This window comes from Tachypleus tridentatus, chromosome 6 (assembly GCF_004210375.1).
Source record: "Tachypleus tridentatus isolate NWPU-2018 chromosome 6, ASM421037v1, whole genome shotgun sequence".
In the NCBI taxonomy this organism is placed as follows: domain Eukaryota; kingdom Metazoa; phylum Arthropoda; class Merostomata; order Xiphosura; family Limulidae; genus Tachypleus; species Tachypleus tridentatus.
In genome coordinates, this window is record NC_134830.1 from 167957991 (window position 1) to 167976337 (window position 18347).

General features: G+C 34.4%; 1 protein-coding gene across 1 annotated transcript; it reads right to left on the reverse strand.

Moving 5' to 3' along the window:
* Nucleotides 1-406: 406 nt before the first annotated feature.
* Nucleotides 407-2148, reverse strand: LOC143254403 (DNA damage-inducible transcript 4-like protein). The gene is made up of 2 exons (XM_076509511.1): nt 1834-2148; nt 407-1527 (listed from the first exon to the last, which is right to left on the reverse strand). The coding sequence occupies exons 1-2, from the start codon at nt 2030-2032 to the stop codon at nt 1073-1075; spliced, it is 654 nt and encodes a 217-aa protein (XP_076365626.1). The 5' UTR covers nt 2033-2148; the 3' UTR covers nt 407-1072.
* Nucleotides 2149-18347: the final 16199 nt, after the last annotated feature.

Sequence of the window (18347 nt, forward strand, 5' to 3'; positions counted from 1 at the left end):
ATTATTAAGATCCGTATGTATGTCCGAAGACGTATATCGAAAAACAATAAATTGATTTTTTGTACCCCGCTGGGACAGCGGCAAGTCTTCGGATTTACAACGCTAAAATCAGGGGTTCGATTTCCCACGGTGTATACAGTAGATAGCCCGATGTGGCTTTGCTATAAGAAAACACACATATATGATTTTTTTTTTTTTTAACAAGAGATAGGATGTCCCCGTAGGTCGCTCCTCCTTAAGTCTGGTACGGATCCGCATATTGTGTAATATATCTGAATGTTCTTGTTTATATACTGTATTAACATGTTAAAATGACACGTATAAATAACATATGATCACTGAATGTATGTGTTATAAATATTCTGAAAATACGTTTTTTTAAAAGAAATAACACCAAACACTTTCATTCTAAGTCAAAAATAGTTTATTTTATTTTATTTTATATGTGATATTTATTGTAAAATACTGGTAGAAACTATGCTGCACAAAAGAAGGGCCATTTCGTACATTTTGTTTACAGTGACGAAAGGTGCTCTCTGGTGGTAGATAATGGTACTGTTGTTTAGCGCATGGATAATTGACAAAAAGACTAGAATAAAATACAAGCTGAATTATTTTATGGTTTTAAATTTAAAAGTAAGCTCGTTTTAAACAGTTCGGTGTACAAAATGCGATGATTCGTTGACTAGCAGATACAATGAAACATATGAACGTTTAAGATCTTTTTATGGTGAAGTTTTTCTATTTTCTGTTAATCTCACTTTTATGTTACGTAATCCATAAAGCAAAAGTAAACACAAAAACTTAAGTTGCTGTTTCACAAAATTACTGATCACAGTCTCGAGCAAACAGCACATGAATATTACAATGCCAAAGGTTTATATATACAACAAAGAAACGAATATACTCCAAGGTTAGGTCCAAATTTCATACAAGAAAACCCGGACCAGCGGTTGTTTCATAAGTGTTTATATTAGCCAACACCTCTTTCATGCAGTAGAATCATTCATACACAAATACAAGCATACAGTCACACAAATGTTCTGTAATTGTGCGTTCGGAACAAATTTCATCAATGTAAACTTGACGAGCGATACAGTTTTTTCTTGTTGAGTGTGTAGTTTTCGCTTAGAACAAGTGGTGAGTTCCTCCCTATACTCTTCAGTAGCCTCACTGGTATGAGATGCCGTAGACTTAACCAACTACTACAGTCCTGTTTAAGGGTTAATATGACTTCAAAGGTCGCAACAGTGTCAGGATCACACTTCACTTTGCCAATTCGACGACACAGGTGCTTTTCTTCAAGATTTACGTACACTGCACATCCCCGGATTCCACAAGGTTCCTTCTCGGACATCAGTAATATATCCCGCACAATACGGTCTATGAGATTCGATGGAATTAGCACTTCAGCACACTGTAGTTGTTTATCTTTAGCTTCCTTTAAGCAGGATGCTAGTTTTTGTGACAGAAGTTGACATTTGTCTGGTTCAAGGACATCGCCTGTAAGCTCGGACATAAAGCCATCTGAAAATAAAATATATTAAATATTAAAATAGATCTTATTTCATAATACACATATTAAAAACCACGTACATCTGAAACACGATTATTAAAGCTTTGTTACAATTTGTGCATAGCAATGAGTACGTTTTCTTTACTCAATATTATTAATAGTGTTAGATAATTCACATTACAATCATAAACTCGTGTTACAACAACTAAATCAAGAGATCTGTAAAAACGGTCATGAACGAACTTGTATTTATCAACTTTCACCAGCCTTGTGCTTTCCTTAACCAGTAGAATTGGAAATTAGCCGAGTGAACATACCTTTTGAATATACCCAAGACAATGATGTGTCACCGACAGTCGAATTTTTAAACGCTGAATGCCCGAGGAGGCTATGAACTGTCATATCGACTTGCTGATGAACCATATCGTTGGAATCACAAACTGCCTGGACCGGAGCTACGAACAGTTGTGCAGTTTTCCTGTACGTTGCTAAGCTGTTTGCTATGAGATCGTACATTCACACAATTAAACTTAATTTACTGGTATTTACGATGATTTATTGTAAAAAGTGAAAACTTCTCCTCTCGTCTCAAGCCGTTTATCGACCACAGCCGACTGACAACCAAGCTCTTACAACAGCTGATTTTAAACCATCGATAACTATTGCTATCTCGGTGACCAATCAGAGTCAAGGGTGTTTACAGTGGCAACCTATCAAAATTTTACAGTGGCGCCTAGCAACTGAGGTCGTTTCGAGCAGTTAGAATAATACCTCACGTGTACACGTGGGGCTGTGAGGCACGTGCAAAGAGAACATCACGTCAATATGTGCTGGTGATATCAACTGAGTATTAGCATCCCCCTAATTTTTATTTACATATATTAAAAGAAAACACTCGCTAGTTATTTCACTCTGGCTAGAAGTGTCAAAATGAAATACTGCACACATGTCTGAACAAAGCTAGCAAGATAAATACTCATTCACAAAGTAAAAACATTATTTGAAAATCTGTAGTCAAAATACGATCAAAAGATTCAGTTTAAATCTGAACGTATTTTTTTATTTATAGTTTCCACAAACACGTTTAATGAGTAAGATTAAGTTTTGTAACACATTGTTTTCGTTTATTTTTCCTCTACAATTAAATAAGCACCCCCATGGCTCGACGGTATGCCTGCAGACTTACAACGCTAAAAACCGGGTTCCGATACCCGTGGTGGGCAGAGCACAGATAGCCCATTGTGTAGCTTTGTGCTTAATTCAAAACAACAACAACTATTAAATAAAATATAACATTTAATAACGAAGCGAAAATTTTCTATACTAAAAAACGAAAAACTGAAATAATTGAGACTGCCTAATAATAGTATAATATTTTCATATCATTTCACAAATATCGTATAAGCCTAGATAGGCCTTGTGATTAGGATACTGGGGTTAATCTTGGAGTCGCGAATCGAATCCTTTCACTGAATACCCTCACTATTTCAATTACAAGCACATTATAATCTGACAGCCAATCGCACTATACAAAGATGAAAAGCAACCCAAGAGTTAGCGGAGGGTGATATTGACTAGTTGTCTTCTTCTATCCTATCGAAACAAAAATAAAATGAAATGTTGTATTTCTTTAAACACTTACTATTAATAAATTTATACATTTCTTTTTTTTTATAAAATTACTTTATATTTATGTTATTCTAACACTAATAATAGCTTTTCAGTTTCATATGGTTAAGAAAGGGAGCGTGGTATCGGAACAGATAAACAATTTTCCACGAACACCCACGTGACGCTACTCACGTAAGCATCGCTGTTCTCAAGGTGACATACGTCTAACACAGTCTTCTCTGGTAAAATAAACAATGTATCTGCTTTCCATTGCACAAAACTTCTTTGCCTGTTTCAAACTTAACTATTTTAAGTTTCTTTCTATCGAACATAAAATATTTAAGTGTTCTAGAAATGATTATTCTGTAATTATAAAAGTTGTATTAGGCAAGAATACGTTGTGCGTTCTATATTAAGACTTGTGACAGTTTTTAAGTTTGACAGCCAAATATATAGTATTCTATATATTCTTTTGTATTCTATGCTGAGGACATTATGGTAAACTTAGTGCTGCAAATCTTCAATGAATTCAATAATTCGTTTCTTTGGTTAAAATATTAAGAATTTTCGTAAGGAAGCTAGGAACACCGAATGGCCACAAGAAACAAAGGATCCGGTTTGTGAAACAGCCAATTGGACAGAATACAAGCGACACATTACAAGTTGTTCAGACATTCGAAGCTGTTTCCTTTTAATACATTTCTTTTCCACTTGAATTAGCTTAGTTTCTAAAATAAATTATTTCTAAGACTACACAAAACTTTTTTAACTCAATCAGTATTTGTTCGTTCGTGTTTTTTTTGTATTGCATTCAGGGAGGAAGAATTCGTTATTACATTGTTATGGTGTTGTTATTACGTTGGTGGCTAGTTTTAAACTATTTATTAAAACAATAATTCAGTATCCCTCCTCTGTAAAACTAACATTTTTTTTTCGTCTACTTCTTTAATTTTTCTACAAACTTGAATACTTGTATACTGGTGTTACTTCCCAAAGTCTTAGTTTTCAAAGACGTTAACTGAGGTAAAAAATAAATAAACTTGTACAATGTAACCGTGAAATCTCACACATTGACTGGTATATATTCTCTATGACTTGATAACTTGTAGCTATATCGTATTTATAATCTAGCTTTAACTATGCAAGAACATTTTATCTCACGCTCTTAGCGTTTCTTAGATGTTAAAGACTTATTTCATTAAATCTTATGATCTTAACGTCTCCATGAACACCTGTAGCCCTCCTTAACTAACATTCAGATTACAACATTGGAACTATAGCTTATAACAATATTAATATTCATCAACTGGCACTTGGAATATTCGTGGATTTATTTAAGTGGTTATCTTGTGAGTGATTTAGCTTCTGTATGAAGCGTACATAAGAAACTTATTTCAATTATTCTTTTTTTTCAGACTAAATTGATATGAATGAGATATAGATTACCCCATGACTAAAATACGGAATCAGGGAGAAATAGAAGTTCCTAATAAATAAGCAAAGTCGAAAATAGATGTAATAGATTGTGTAACTCTTGAACACGGCATTGTATGGACATGCTATCCAGAACCAAATTGTAACATCTTATTTCGCACAACATATTGAAACAAATGTAAAAATATATTTTGATTTACTCTTATAAAGGTTATATATATATCTGCATTACACACAGTTTACAGCGCAAATTTCATGTTCTGTTAACCCCTTTTTGTCTTATCTCTGAATGTCAAAATATAATAAATTAACACGATGGATTAGACAATTTAAACAAAACACAAAATAAACTGTTCTACCACTGTTAAACATTCCATGGTTTATTTCTTCAGACAATATCACATCGCTTAATGTTCTAAATTTACCCCACTTGTAAAACTATAAAAACTTTTATCAATAATAAAATATCCTCTGCAGTGCCTAGTACGTAACAACTGATAAAATTAGTGTTTGAGATGGGCGGCATGGCCAAGTTGTTAAGGCATTCGACTCGTAATCTGGGGGTACGCGGGTTCGAATCCCCATCGCACCTAACATGCCCAAGAGTTGGCGCTGGGTGGTGATGACTAGCTGCCTTTCCTCTAGTCTTACACTGCAACATGAGGGACGGCTAGCACAGATAGCCCTTGTGTAGCTTTGCGTGAAATTCAAAACAAACAAAACTGTTTAAAATAATACAATTTTCAATAAACATATACGCTTAGTGTAGATAGTATGTTAGAAATTGTACTGTTACTTCAATACCTTCTTAAAAAAATGAAAAAAATGAAATTAATATCCGTTCTTTATTGAAGATATTTTTGTATACATACATAGACATGGATTTCCATATACCCCTTATATAAATGCAACCTTTCACGAAATAGAGTATTACTCACAGTACATATCTGTGTCTATAATATTTTCATGATGGGAAACAGTGTATTCCGTGAAATATCATTGTCTTTTTTTTTCTTTCTTTAATTACACTTGCTTATTTAGAGAAATAACGATGACAACATAACCCTAGCGGCTGGCAAATACTATTCATCATAAAGGGAAAAAGAACTGGGCCTAGCGGCTGATGTAAGAATTACAGCCACTTCCGTTGTATGAGTCCTCGTTACGTCATCATTTTACTCAAGAAAATATTGTTGCTTGACCAAACAACGTATTATCTGCTGTCGGAAATTTAGGCAACGATTTGTCAAACTTCACTTTTAATTTTTACTGTTATGAACTTTTGATATGAAGTTAACACGATTAAAGAGTATCACCCTATCAGTTATTATTAGAAAAATTAATGCTATACGAGGACAAAGGCTGGGGACTTGTGAAATTTCTTGTTCGAAATAAAAAAGCAAACTTGAAACGGAAATTGAAATACTATAATATAAATTATGGACCTAGATTTTACAATATAACATATATATTGCATCTTTTGCGTTTATTTGCACGCAAATTTAAACAACGATAAATACTCAAATAAAACACACCGGATGAGACACGCGCTAATCAGCTCCTATTAAGTTATTGAATAAAATATAAATGGTAACGTTTTGACTTAGATATTTAATTGGCTTGATGCTGTTTATTATACTTCTGTTCACACCCAAAAACATGTCAGCAGTTTGTTATTGTCCCTCGCTGGTACAGCGGTAAGTCAACGGATTTACAGCGCTAAAGTCAGGAGTTCGATTCCCCTCGGTGGACTCAGCAGATAGATCGATGTGACTTTGTTGTAAGAAAACACACACAAACTTTGTTATTATTACATTATTCTGTAATTAAATCTTAGTTTAGAATATTTGAGTGAAAAATATTTAATAATCAATAGCTTTGAATATCGAATTTACAAATCCCTCATCACGCTATGAAGAAATTAAAACTCATTTTTCTTTTATTTGGGCTCGGCATGATCAAGTTGTTAGGGTGCTCGAGTCGTAATCTGAGGGTCGCGGGTTCGAATTTCCGTCGCACCAAAGATGTTCTCCCTTTCAGCCGTGAAAGCGTTATAAATGTGAAGGCCAATGACACTATTCGTTGGTAAAAGTATTGCCCTAGAGTTGGCGGTAGGTGGTGATGACTAGCTGCCTTCTCTTTAGTCTTACACTGCAAAACTGGGGACGGCTAGAGCAGATAGTCCTCGTGTAACTTTGAGCGAAATTAAAAAACAAAAAAACAAACTTCTCACATTGAACTTCATCGACGGTCCCATAGTACGAACTTGTTTGAACGTGTAGCTAACCTGTTTTGCGGTCTTATGTTGACCTTGCGCGGCACGGTCGAGCGAGTAGTCACCGTACACGTGGAAAACCTTTTTTTTTTCACGTCGATAACTGAAGTAGTTTAAAAGAAAAAAAAAAAAAAAGAGTTGCAAATAGAGTAAATTAAGTTTGTGTTTTAGATGATTTGCTGTTGAATCGTGGCTTTTGTTAGCGAGTTCATCAACAATGGAAAGACTTTCATTGAAGTTTTTCAAGAAGCAATGATTACGTTCCAATTAATATTGTATCGAGCGATTATATTTATAAATGATTGCATGTGAGAAGCGATATAACATGTTGAAAGTATTTTATTTTTAACAGTGAAAGATACAAGAGATAACTTATCATATTATTAAAGTAGGCTTAGTTCACATCTTAAAACCTTGTAACTACAATTTTTAAATTATAAGTAAACAGCTTAAATAAATATTACAAATAAAAAATATAATACCTTAAGTTTTAAAAAACCGTAGTATCCACTTTTACGTTATCAATAAACAGTCATAAGTAAAAATTACGAATAAAGTTAGGCCTAGTTTACATTTAAAACTTTGTAGCATCAATTAATGCGTTATCAGTAAAAAAACCTACATAAGCATTACAAATAAAAGTAGGCCAAACTCGTGTTTTGAAACCTTGTAACATCAACTTTTAAATTATCAGTAAATAGCGTAAATAAATACAGCAAATGAAAATAGATCTGGTTCATATCTAAAACACTAGTAACATTCGCTATATGTTGCCGTTAAACAGGTAAAATAAACATTAAATATACTACCTATTGATGTAATTACGTAAAAGTATTGATAATTATAGGAAACAGTATATTTTTGGGAGAAAGTAAACCAGTCATAAATATTTCAACCACTGTTCATGACAAAAATAGCATGACTATTAAAATATAGTCATATAGTGATAGTTTGCTCTTTATCTTTTAGCAACAAGCTGAAAAAATTTGTGGGCACTCAAGTGAAAACAAACAGAGATGTTAGATGACTTTTTATATATTTAAAAACAGCATTTACCGCCTAGCAACAAACAGAATAATAAAAGTGCAAAATTGTACAGCTGATAAGAAGGTTGAATGATTATATATTCAGTCAGAACTGTTGTCGGTTAACAATAAGCTGAAGAATGAAATGTCAGGCGTGAGTGCGCAAAGTTCAGTGAAAGTATATCAATCAAACTTGTTCTTATTTAAAATAAAATGACGCCATAAAACCCATCAATCTGTGCGTTGAGACCACCAATGAACAATTTAATTATCCAAACTTCCATCTAGCGATAAATAAATAAAAACATTCTTATTCCTTATATTAAAAAAAAAAACACAACAACACATTTTCTAATAAAATGTTACAGAAATTAATAATAAAAAGAAAAGTTATTAAGCCGTTATGGAATTTCTTGAAGCTTATGTGCATTTCCAGGCCTAATGATACCACTCAACAGTAAAACTTGTACAAATAAACCAGGAATTACTAGGACCACATCTAGATCTCACACTTTCCAGGCCTGGCATGGCCAAGCGCGTTAAGGCGTGCGACTCGTAATCTGAGGGTCGCGGGTTCGCATCCCCGTCGCGCCAAACATGCTCGCCCTATCAGCCGTGGGGGCATTATAATGTGACTATTCATTGGTAAAAGAGTAGCCCAAGAGTTGGCGGTGGGTGGTGATGACTAGCTGCCTTCCCTCTAGTCTTACACTGCTAAATTAGGGACGGCTAGCACAGATAGCCCTCGAGTAGTTTTGTGCGAAATTCAAAAACAAAACATACTTTCCAGAGAGAGTCAGTTCAAATGTTATTCCTGTTCTCATATTCGTATTCTGATGGAGATTCTCTCAGCAGAGTTAAAGTTAGTTCTATGTATAAGAAAATATCCCTATAAGATAGCTATCAAGAAGCATTCAGATAACATTCTTAAGAAGGAAAACCAAAACCAAACGCCTATGTATCCTACGAATCAGATGAGGCGTTTTATTTCTCTATTTGCTATGGTAAAATGTTTTAAAATAATTAGTTTTCCCAACCTGTTAATGAACTTGGCGTTAAAAACAATTTAGCAAACATGTCTAGTCCTTTAAAATGTCAGTGTTTAAGATAGTATCAAAGATGATCACGTGACTAGTCCTTTAAAATATCATTATTTAAGATAGTATCCACGATGATCGCATGCCTAGTTCTTTAAAATGTCAGCATTTAAGATAGTATCAGCGATGATCACGTTCTAGTCCTTTAACATGTCAGTGTTCAAGATAGAAACAACGATGATCACGTGTCTAGTTCTTTAAAATGTCGGTGTTTATGATAGTATCAACGATGATCACGTGTTTAGTTCTTTAAAATGTCGGTGTTTAAGATAGTATCAACGATGATCACGTGTCTAGTTCTTTAAAATGTCGGTGTTTATGATAGTATCAACGATGATCACGTGTTTAGTTCTTTAAAATGTCGGTGTTTAAGATAGTATCAACGATGATCACGTGTTTAGTTCTTTAAAATGTCGGTGTTTAAAATAGTATCAACGATGATCACGTGTCTAGTTCTTTAAAATGTCGGTGTTTATGATAGTATTAACGATGATCACGTGTCTAGTTCTTTAAAATGTCGGTGTTTATGATAGTATCAACGATGATCACGTGTTTAGTTCTTTAAAATGTCGGTGTTTAAGATAGTATCAACGCTGATCACGTGACTAGTCCTTTAAAATATCATTGTTTAAGATAGTATCAACGATGATCACGTGAATAGTTCTGTAAAATGTCGGTGTTTAAGATAGTATCAACGATGATCACGTGCCTAGTCCTTTCAAATGTCAGTGCTTAAGACAGCATATTTTAAAGATAACGACTCCAAATTTCGACCGTTTCGGCGAAACAGAACAGATGACTCTGTTGTGTTCGCTGTTTCCTTATATATATTTGTCCTCGATGTAAACAAGATTAAATAGGTTCACACAGCTAACCTTCACGTATTGTGTTATGTATTTATTTTGTACCTGAAGAAACTATTAGAATCGGTAATTTTACAAAATAAAATATATTTCCTTATTTTGACGTATTTGAAAATTTTAAAAATCTAACACGCAGCTAGGACTCCACTTTAAAATGTAAAAAAATAAACAATCGTAACTCAAATAAAAAAATAAACAGTAAAATGTAAAGCATAATAGATTGTGTGTGTTATAGTAAAGCCATATCGGGCTACCTGCTGAGTCCATCGTGGAGAATCGAACCGTTGTAAATTCGTGGACTTACCGCTTTACCAGCAGGGTACTAATCACAATACAACATTTTCATGAAACATTTATTTTTATTTTATTTTTTCATGGACTCGTGCTGTTACTTGTTATAACATGTTGCTGTGTCTGTTATAATTATCACTTTATTGTTCTATAATTTCAGAAAGAGCTGACTTACCGTTTGAGGTTTACCCTTTAAATACATGTTTCTTTAATGCTACCCGCAGTTGTAAGGGATAGCGATCAAAGTATAGTTAGATCTTATAACGTAGGATATATTATTGAGCTGAAATATTAGATCAGTTATTAGTTGGAACAAGATTAATTTATTTTGGTGATTTTTTTTCTAATGAGTAGTTGGTTGTTAGTTTATATGACTATTTGAATATACGTTAAAATTTCTTTGTTTTTTTAAGCCTTAATTTTGTGTTTCAGTAATACTTCAGTTTCGACAAAACTGATAAAAATGAATGTAATATTTTAACAAATAAATAAAGATATTGTTAATTAATTTTTTTCGAATCTGAATTGTTTCTTTTATAAAATCCAGCATCGTGTGAAATCTTGTCATACATGTGCTTAGTTTTAGACAAAGAGTGTTAAGAAAGTAGAACTCTAACAGCCGAGATTTGAACTAGAGATTATTATATAGCACGTGTACGTTTAAAACTTATCGCTGTATTTATGCTTAGTTTTGAAATATAGTACGGTACAACTATTTACGGAAGAGATATCGTGATATTGCTGGAGGAAGAAGCGTTGTAATATAAAAATGTGTTATTCGTAGCCTGTTTATATGGTATCGTTTATTTTGAATTTCGCGCAAAACTACACGAGGGCTATCTGTGCTAGCTATCCCTAATTTAGCAGTGCAAGACTAGAGGGAAGGCGGTTAGACATCACCACCCACCGCCAACTCTTGACTACTCTTTTACTAAGGATTAATGGGATTGATCGTTGCATAATAATGACCCCACCGCTGAAAGGGCGAGCACATTTGGTGAGACGGGGATTCGAACCTGAGACCTTATATGACATAGGTAGTAATTATTTTAGAGACATCGAATTATGCGAGAACTTCAATGATCTTAAAGTTAATTGTAAAACAAATTTTATGCCCGACATGACCAGGTGGTTAAAGCACTCCACTCGTAATCCGAGGGTCGTGGGTTCGAATCCCTCACATCAAACATGCTTGCCATTTCAGTCGTGGGGGCATTATAATGGTATGGTCAATCCCACTATTCGTTGTTAAAAGAGTAGCCCAAGAGTTGGCGGTGAGTGGTGATGACTAGCTGCCTTCTCTCTAGTCTTACACTGTTAAATTAGGGACGGCTAGCGCAGAATAACCCTCGTGTAGCTTTGGGCGAAATTCAAAAACAAACAAACGAAATTTAAAAAAAATATATAACTTATGTAAAAAACAAAAAAAAAAAATCTGTCTCGGCTTTTTCGATAGTAAAACGTACCTCCACCAGGAGCAAAGGAGGCAAGGTTTTATTATTTTAATTAGCAGCCTCTTTAATTTACATGATTTTTTATTATCATATAACGTATTGAAACACAAAACATTTACAAACAGCATCAGATTCAGACAGATTAGTCCTTGGAAGTGTCTACAGCTTCACTGCTGATAGCTTTCCTTTTATGTTAAACAGTTACACTAACTGAAAATTTGGCTTCATGAAAAGTGTTTGCACCTACATAATAGCCAGTTTATCTCGGTAGGTTTAAATTGTAGAGTAACTTACGTACATTGAGAAGATTACTAATTTAATTCGGAAACAAACTGTGCAAAACGAATTAAAAAGTGACAAGCAGGTTATAAGAGTTTGATATTTGTCAATAGTTGACCTTTGATGCAAGTTTTACGTGCTTAATAAGCGCATTTAATAAAAGTACAGCAAAATATATAGCAAATATTTTGTGATATTCTACAACTAAATCAACTACTGTGTTAGAAGATTCGTAGCAGCCAACAGCCGTGGTTCTCATCTTTCATAGATGCAGAAGCTTAATTTATTGAAGTTGTATGTTTGGATTTATTTTTCAAGCGCTGCGTAAGTTTCATTTGATTTTTTTGTCTTTGTTGATATTAAACTCCAATTTTACAGACAAACATACACAAACACTCTCATTATTACAAAGAACATCCGTGTTTTATGCCATTTCGTATATATTTAGTCATCTGGTACCTGAGGATATACATATACGATAGGTCCAGCAACTGAAGGTTAATGACTGAGCTTAGCCCCAAAGCTAGAGATGGGGTCCATATTAAGAACACTAGTTATGCACTGAATTACCTGTTATTTCGTATCTTTTTTTGGTTACAGGACTCATAGTAATACACGAGTCTCACAAAACACACCATGAACATTGTTTTTATTCACCCTTGGGATTCCCTCCGCATTCTACATAAAAACTAAGGATTTTACCTAATTATTTGTTTAGGTTTTTAAACTAGAAGAAACATGAAATTATTCAATATTTCAAACACCATCAGTAGAGAACGGTACACATAATATTAACCCCACCAACGATGAACGTCATTCAGTATGTGTATCCCACCAACAGAGAACGTTACTCAAGATGTGTACCCCATTAACAGAGAACAGTACTCAATATGTGAATCCCCATAAACAGAGAACGCTAATAAATATGTGGACCCCTCTAACGGTAAACAGTACTCAAAATGTGAACCCCACAAACAATGAACGTTATTCATTATGTGTACCCCATCAGCGGAGAACGGTACTCGATATGTGAACCCCACAAACGGTGAACGTTACTCATTATGTGTACCCCATCAACAGAGAACAGTATTGAAAATGAGAGCGCCTATCAACAGTAAATGTCTCTCAGTATGTGAACCCCACCAACGATAAAAGGTACTTAATACACGCACCCAATTAATGGTGACCGGTACTTAATAGTTCGACCCCATCAACGTAAACAGCATACAATATGTGTATCCCACCAATGATAGACGGTATGCAGTATGCGGGCCACACCAAAGGTGAACGATATAAAAGCAAATCGGCAGTTTGAAGGTTAATCAGTTTATTAATTCTAAAAATGCTACAAAATAAGTAGTCTAGTGTGGAGTTTTATTGGTATCTGAATTACACTCAAAAACAAAAATTGGTTAATTAATTATTATATAGATTCCAAGAACTAAAAATAACGAGCAACCTATTGACATACAAATTATAATCAAGTCAAAAATGCTAGTTTATTAGCCCTAGGTCTGTCTTGTACTTTATATTTGTTTGTAAATTATACTGAAAGCAAAAGATAGTCTAGTGACTAACAATAAATTAGTATAAACTTTAATACGTTACATATTAAAATAAACAAGGTGTCTGTTGAATAACAGCACACAGTCACTGTTAACTCAGCAGTCTTTCATTCTGTATTATATATAGAGTTAGTAATTGTCATGAACCTAGTGCATAATGAATAAACATTTACATAATGAACGAACCTTCATGTGTTTTGTTTCTTCATATATAATAATTTACGTTTTGTAACTGGTACCTTGACACAGACCCACCGTACAACCTAACACTACCTGTCACTTTTCTGAGCTAGTTCAAGAACTGCGATGTGTTTCCAGTTTATATGTGATAACTTTAATTGTTTTTAGTTATGAATTATAGTTGTCTCTTCTTTTCTTTATTATTATATTCATTTTACTGGACGCTATACTGTTAAATTGTGATTTCATAAATAACCTTTTCAGTTTTAACATTTTACTGCATAAAAACTATTAATATTTACTGTTCTCATCAGACATCGGATTGTTTGTTTGTTTCTGAATTTCGCGCAAAGCTACACGAGGGCTCTCTGTGGTAGCCGTCCCTAATTTAGCAGTGTAAGACTAGAGGAAAGGCAGATAGTCACCACCACCCACCGCCGACTCTTGAACTACTCTTTTACCAACGAATAGTAGGATTGACCTTCACATTATAACGCCACCACGACTGAAAGGGCGAGTATGTTTGGCGTGTCGGGGATTCGAATCTGCGACCCTCAGGTTACGAGTCAAACGCCTTAACCTCCCTGGCCATGCCGGGCCCTCAAGTGTATGTCCACGAAGTTAATCGAAAGCTTGTTTGATGAGTCCAACAAAAAGTCACCTCTTTACTAAACTTGTAGCCAACGTCAATGTCACTGTGGCCATGTGGAGTAGCAGACATATGAACAGTTTTCTTGGAGTTATTGGTCATTTCATATTGAACTAGAAAATGCAAACAGTCATACTGACATGTTGGCGTTTCAAGAGGTGTTACACATCTGATAACCGCAGCTTAATATGACGAAATAATAAAACTCTTTAACATCATCAACAAGGTGTAATACTTGACATGTGATTAATGCATTCGACATGATCAAGGCTTTCTGCTTGTCCATATTTTAACCACAAACATTACCTTGTATGAAATATGGTTGTAGCTTCCTCATATGATGACTCAGAAAATGAATTTTAGGATTAACCTAAATCAGCAAACAGTTTTTCCGAATTTCTTTCTGAACATGACTCTGTCTTTTATCACACATTGCAGCTTGTGGTCAGAGTTTGCATGAAAAAAAGTTGGACCACTGCTGAAAATAATTTCTAAAGCACTTCCTTTCGAATATCGACGGAAACAACTAATCGACTTGAGGGGAAAATCGGAGTTCAATTTGTAGCAGCAACTGGATGCAACTCAGAAATTAAGATGATTAAATCTTTAATAAATTTCCCTCAGTAGTACAGCGGTATTGGATCCCAAATTTAAACTTGACTGGTGGTTCACTACAACAATGGTCTATGAATCCAATCGAATACTTTTGTAGCAGGAAATCAAGAATGTTTCCTTATATAATGATCCTACAATCACCGAGCCAAAAGATGACTATAAATCCTCGTTCTCGTCAAAGAGGTATGTTCCTCAGTTTATTTGCTGTATTCAAGAAACCAGTCACTTCATCCTCAGAGGATAAAGAGATCCATACCTGCCTCGATGGTATTTGTAATACTGAGAAAAGGAACCGTCTATATTATTGGAAGATCCATTAAAAACTTTCCTATCTTCCCTTTACCAGCCAAATGTTGTCCACCATCCTCTGTCCTCTTTGAGCGTTTTTTTGGTATCGGAAGCAAAACCAACAGACCCGATCGCTGCTTCCTCATTGACAAAACATTTGAGAGACCGTTGATCATAAGAAACAACGGGCACTTATAGTATCTAATAGCATCTTATAAAATATAATTTTCTTTTAAAACTTTGTAATTGCATGTTGAAAAATAAAAGTATTGAAATGTTATTATTTATCTAAATTTTGCTTGCTTCAATTTCTAAAATGTTTGATTCATATAATAAAAAATATTGAAATTCTATGGACTGCTGTTTTGTCATTGTTTCATATTGCCTGATAAGCTATTCGTGGATACTTTCCTTCGTAAGTGCATTCGAATACTTAGGATTTTTCCCGTATTCGTTTTTATATTCACAAAAATATAAAATATTCATGTTTGTATTCGATTACTGACCTTGCCTGTTCGTCCATTTTTGGTCGTCATGCTGGTCTGTGTTTCGTCATCTTGTGCCTTATTTTGCATATTACACATAAAATACTAAGAGAATAAAGCTGTGTTTAAAAAACACAAAGTTCCACAGCTCTTTGTGTCTTTGAAGCTGTTCTCAGCCACGTCTTATCGTATTGTTCAATATCGTGTATGAGCACTTTTCTAAGTCATATTTCCTGTTTCCCATTTGACTGCAAATATCTCTTATTAATTTCATTCAACTGCGCTTAATCGTGTGTTTCCTACCAATAGTTACTATCAACTATAATAGTGTAGTGTTACCTAGATTCAGTTACAAGTCTGCTATCATGGCTGTAGTCAGCCACACTTCTACTCAAACATGTTTCTCCTGTTGTTAGTGAGCCAGTGATGATTCCTACTTTAAATGGCTTTCCGTTTTCCAATAATTATTTCTGGTGTTTACTTACTGCCAGCGAACATTACTGATATGTTACTTTAGGTTACGCATGACGTCTGTCACGTGCTTCCTTCTTATAATTTTTTTAAAATTTATTTTCAGTTACACCAGTCATCTATTTTTCTCTTTTAGTTATTGTTTCTCAGTTGTTATTGGTAACGTGTTTTCCACTGCTAACTATTGTCGTTCAGTTGTCATCAGTAATGTGTTATCTGCTACTAGCTACTATTAGTCAGCTGTTGTCATTAACGTGTTTTCTGCTGTTTGTTACCATCATTTTTAGTTTTCTTTAATCATATTTTCCCTGCTATTAACTATTACAGCCAAGTTGCTATCAGCCTCGTATTTTCTATTATTAGTTATTGTCATCTAGTTCTTGTAACCCATATAATAGTTTTCTCTGATCGGAAGTTAGTCTAACCTCAATTTGTCTTTAATTTTGTTTTCTGCTGCTAGTCAGTGTCATTCTTAGTTGTGCGTATTCATATATTCTATTTCTGCTGCTGGTTACTGTCATTCACATATGTCTTTACCATATGTTCTGCTTGTTCTCTGGTTTGTAATTAACTTTGTTCACTATTGTAGTCAGCCAGGTTTGTTTGCTATTATTTTTGTTTTCGAATTTCGCGCAATGTTACACGAGAGCTAGCCGTGCTTAATTTTGCAGTGTAAGACTAGAGGGTAGGCAGCTCGTCATCACCGCACGCCGCCAACTCTTAGGCTACTCTTTTACCAACGAATAGTGGGATTGACTGTCACATTATAACGCTCCCACGGCTGAAAAAGCGAGCATGTTTAGTGTGACGGGAATTCGAACCCGCGACCCTCAGATTACGAGTCGAGTGCCTTAACCATCTGGCCAGGTCGGGGCCTGCTATTAGTTAGTGCTCTTTACAGTTGTAATCATCCGTGCTTGCTTGCTATTGGTTAATGCCGTTCACAAATGTAGTCAACTGTGTTTTTATTCATATTATTTAATACCATAAACAATTATACTCAGCAGTGTTTTTATGCTGACAGTTAATTCCACTGACAGTTGTAGTCAGCAGTGATTCTTTTCTACAAGTTACTTTGATACATAAATTGTGGTCAGGCGGAATAAGATTCTCCTTTTGTTTACTCTGAAACATTCAATAATGTCTTACATTTCTTGTCAGTTTACTACATGCGAGTGGTTCCCGCAATTTTTTACATCTACTCATGTGATTATATTATAAAGATTTCTTCCTTTATCCCAAGAAAATCAGGTGTACCTCTCGAAACCAATTTTTATTTTTATTTTTCGTGTTTTTTTACTGTCATTTGTATACCTTAAAATTTAGTCAAGTGTGTTTTTATTTCCGTCAGCCTTATACAAGATTAGCTCAGTTCATGGTTCTAGTTTGTCTTACTTACTAGTGTCATTGGCCATTTGTTTTCGTTCCACACCCGTGTTTACGATTGTCCTCAATAAGTGTTCAATAATAGCTATTAAACACTAGTTCTCAGCTTTGTTTTTCGAGTTTTTGCTTGTGTAGTTGTATTTTAATACACTATATATTCTTGTTCATCAATATATTACGTTATTACAAGTACAGAAGAACACATTAAAATTATGTTGAGGGAAGAGCAAAGTCAATCTGACAGAGGGAAGAAAAGAAATATATGCTATCGGCGAACCCACCGCATATTTTTATAGCACTATTTGTTTTCGCGCTGTGTACTTATCTGTTCTAAACATACAAACAGTGGAGCAGGAAGTGGAAGGCTGGGGGCACACTTTCAATCTGTCCAAGTGAAAATGCTCAAGGACTTTAAGGATTTTAAACAGAGTCCTGGATTCTCTTTAGCTCTGGATTATATTTGACACATTTTTTTATGGTTTGCTGAGAGTAATGTTACTAATTTTAATGCATTTTATCTCGACAGCATATCTCAAATCTCACCATTTCTACTTCATATTTTATAATAATTCATATTTATCCTTTAATTATCTTGTAACCACTCACGTTCATCCATCATTTATTTTATAATCACCGACGCTCATGCTCTATTTATTCTATAACCACCCATGTTCATCCTTCATTTATTCTATAACCACCGATGTTCATCATTCATTTACTTTATAATCACCCATGTTCATGCTCTATTTATTCTATAACCTCCCATGTTAATCCTTCATTTATTTTATAGTCGCATATGTTCATGCTCTATTTATTCTACAACCACCTATGTTCATGCTTTATTTATTCTATAACCTCCCATG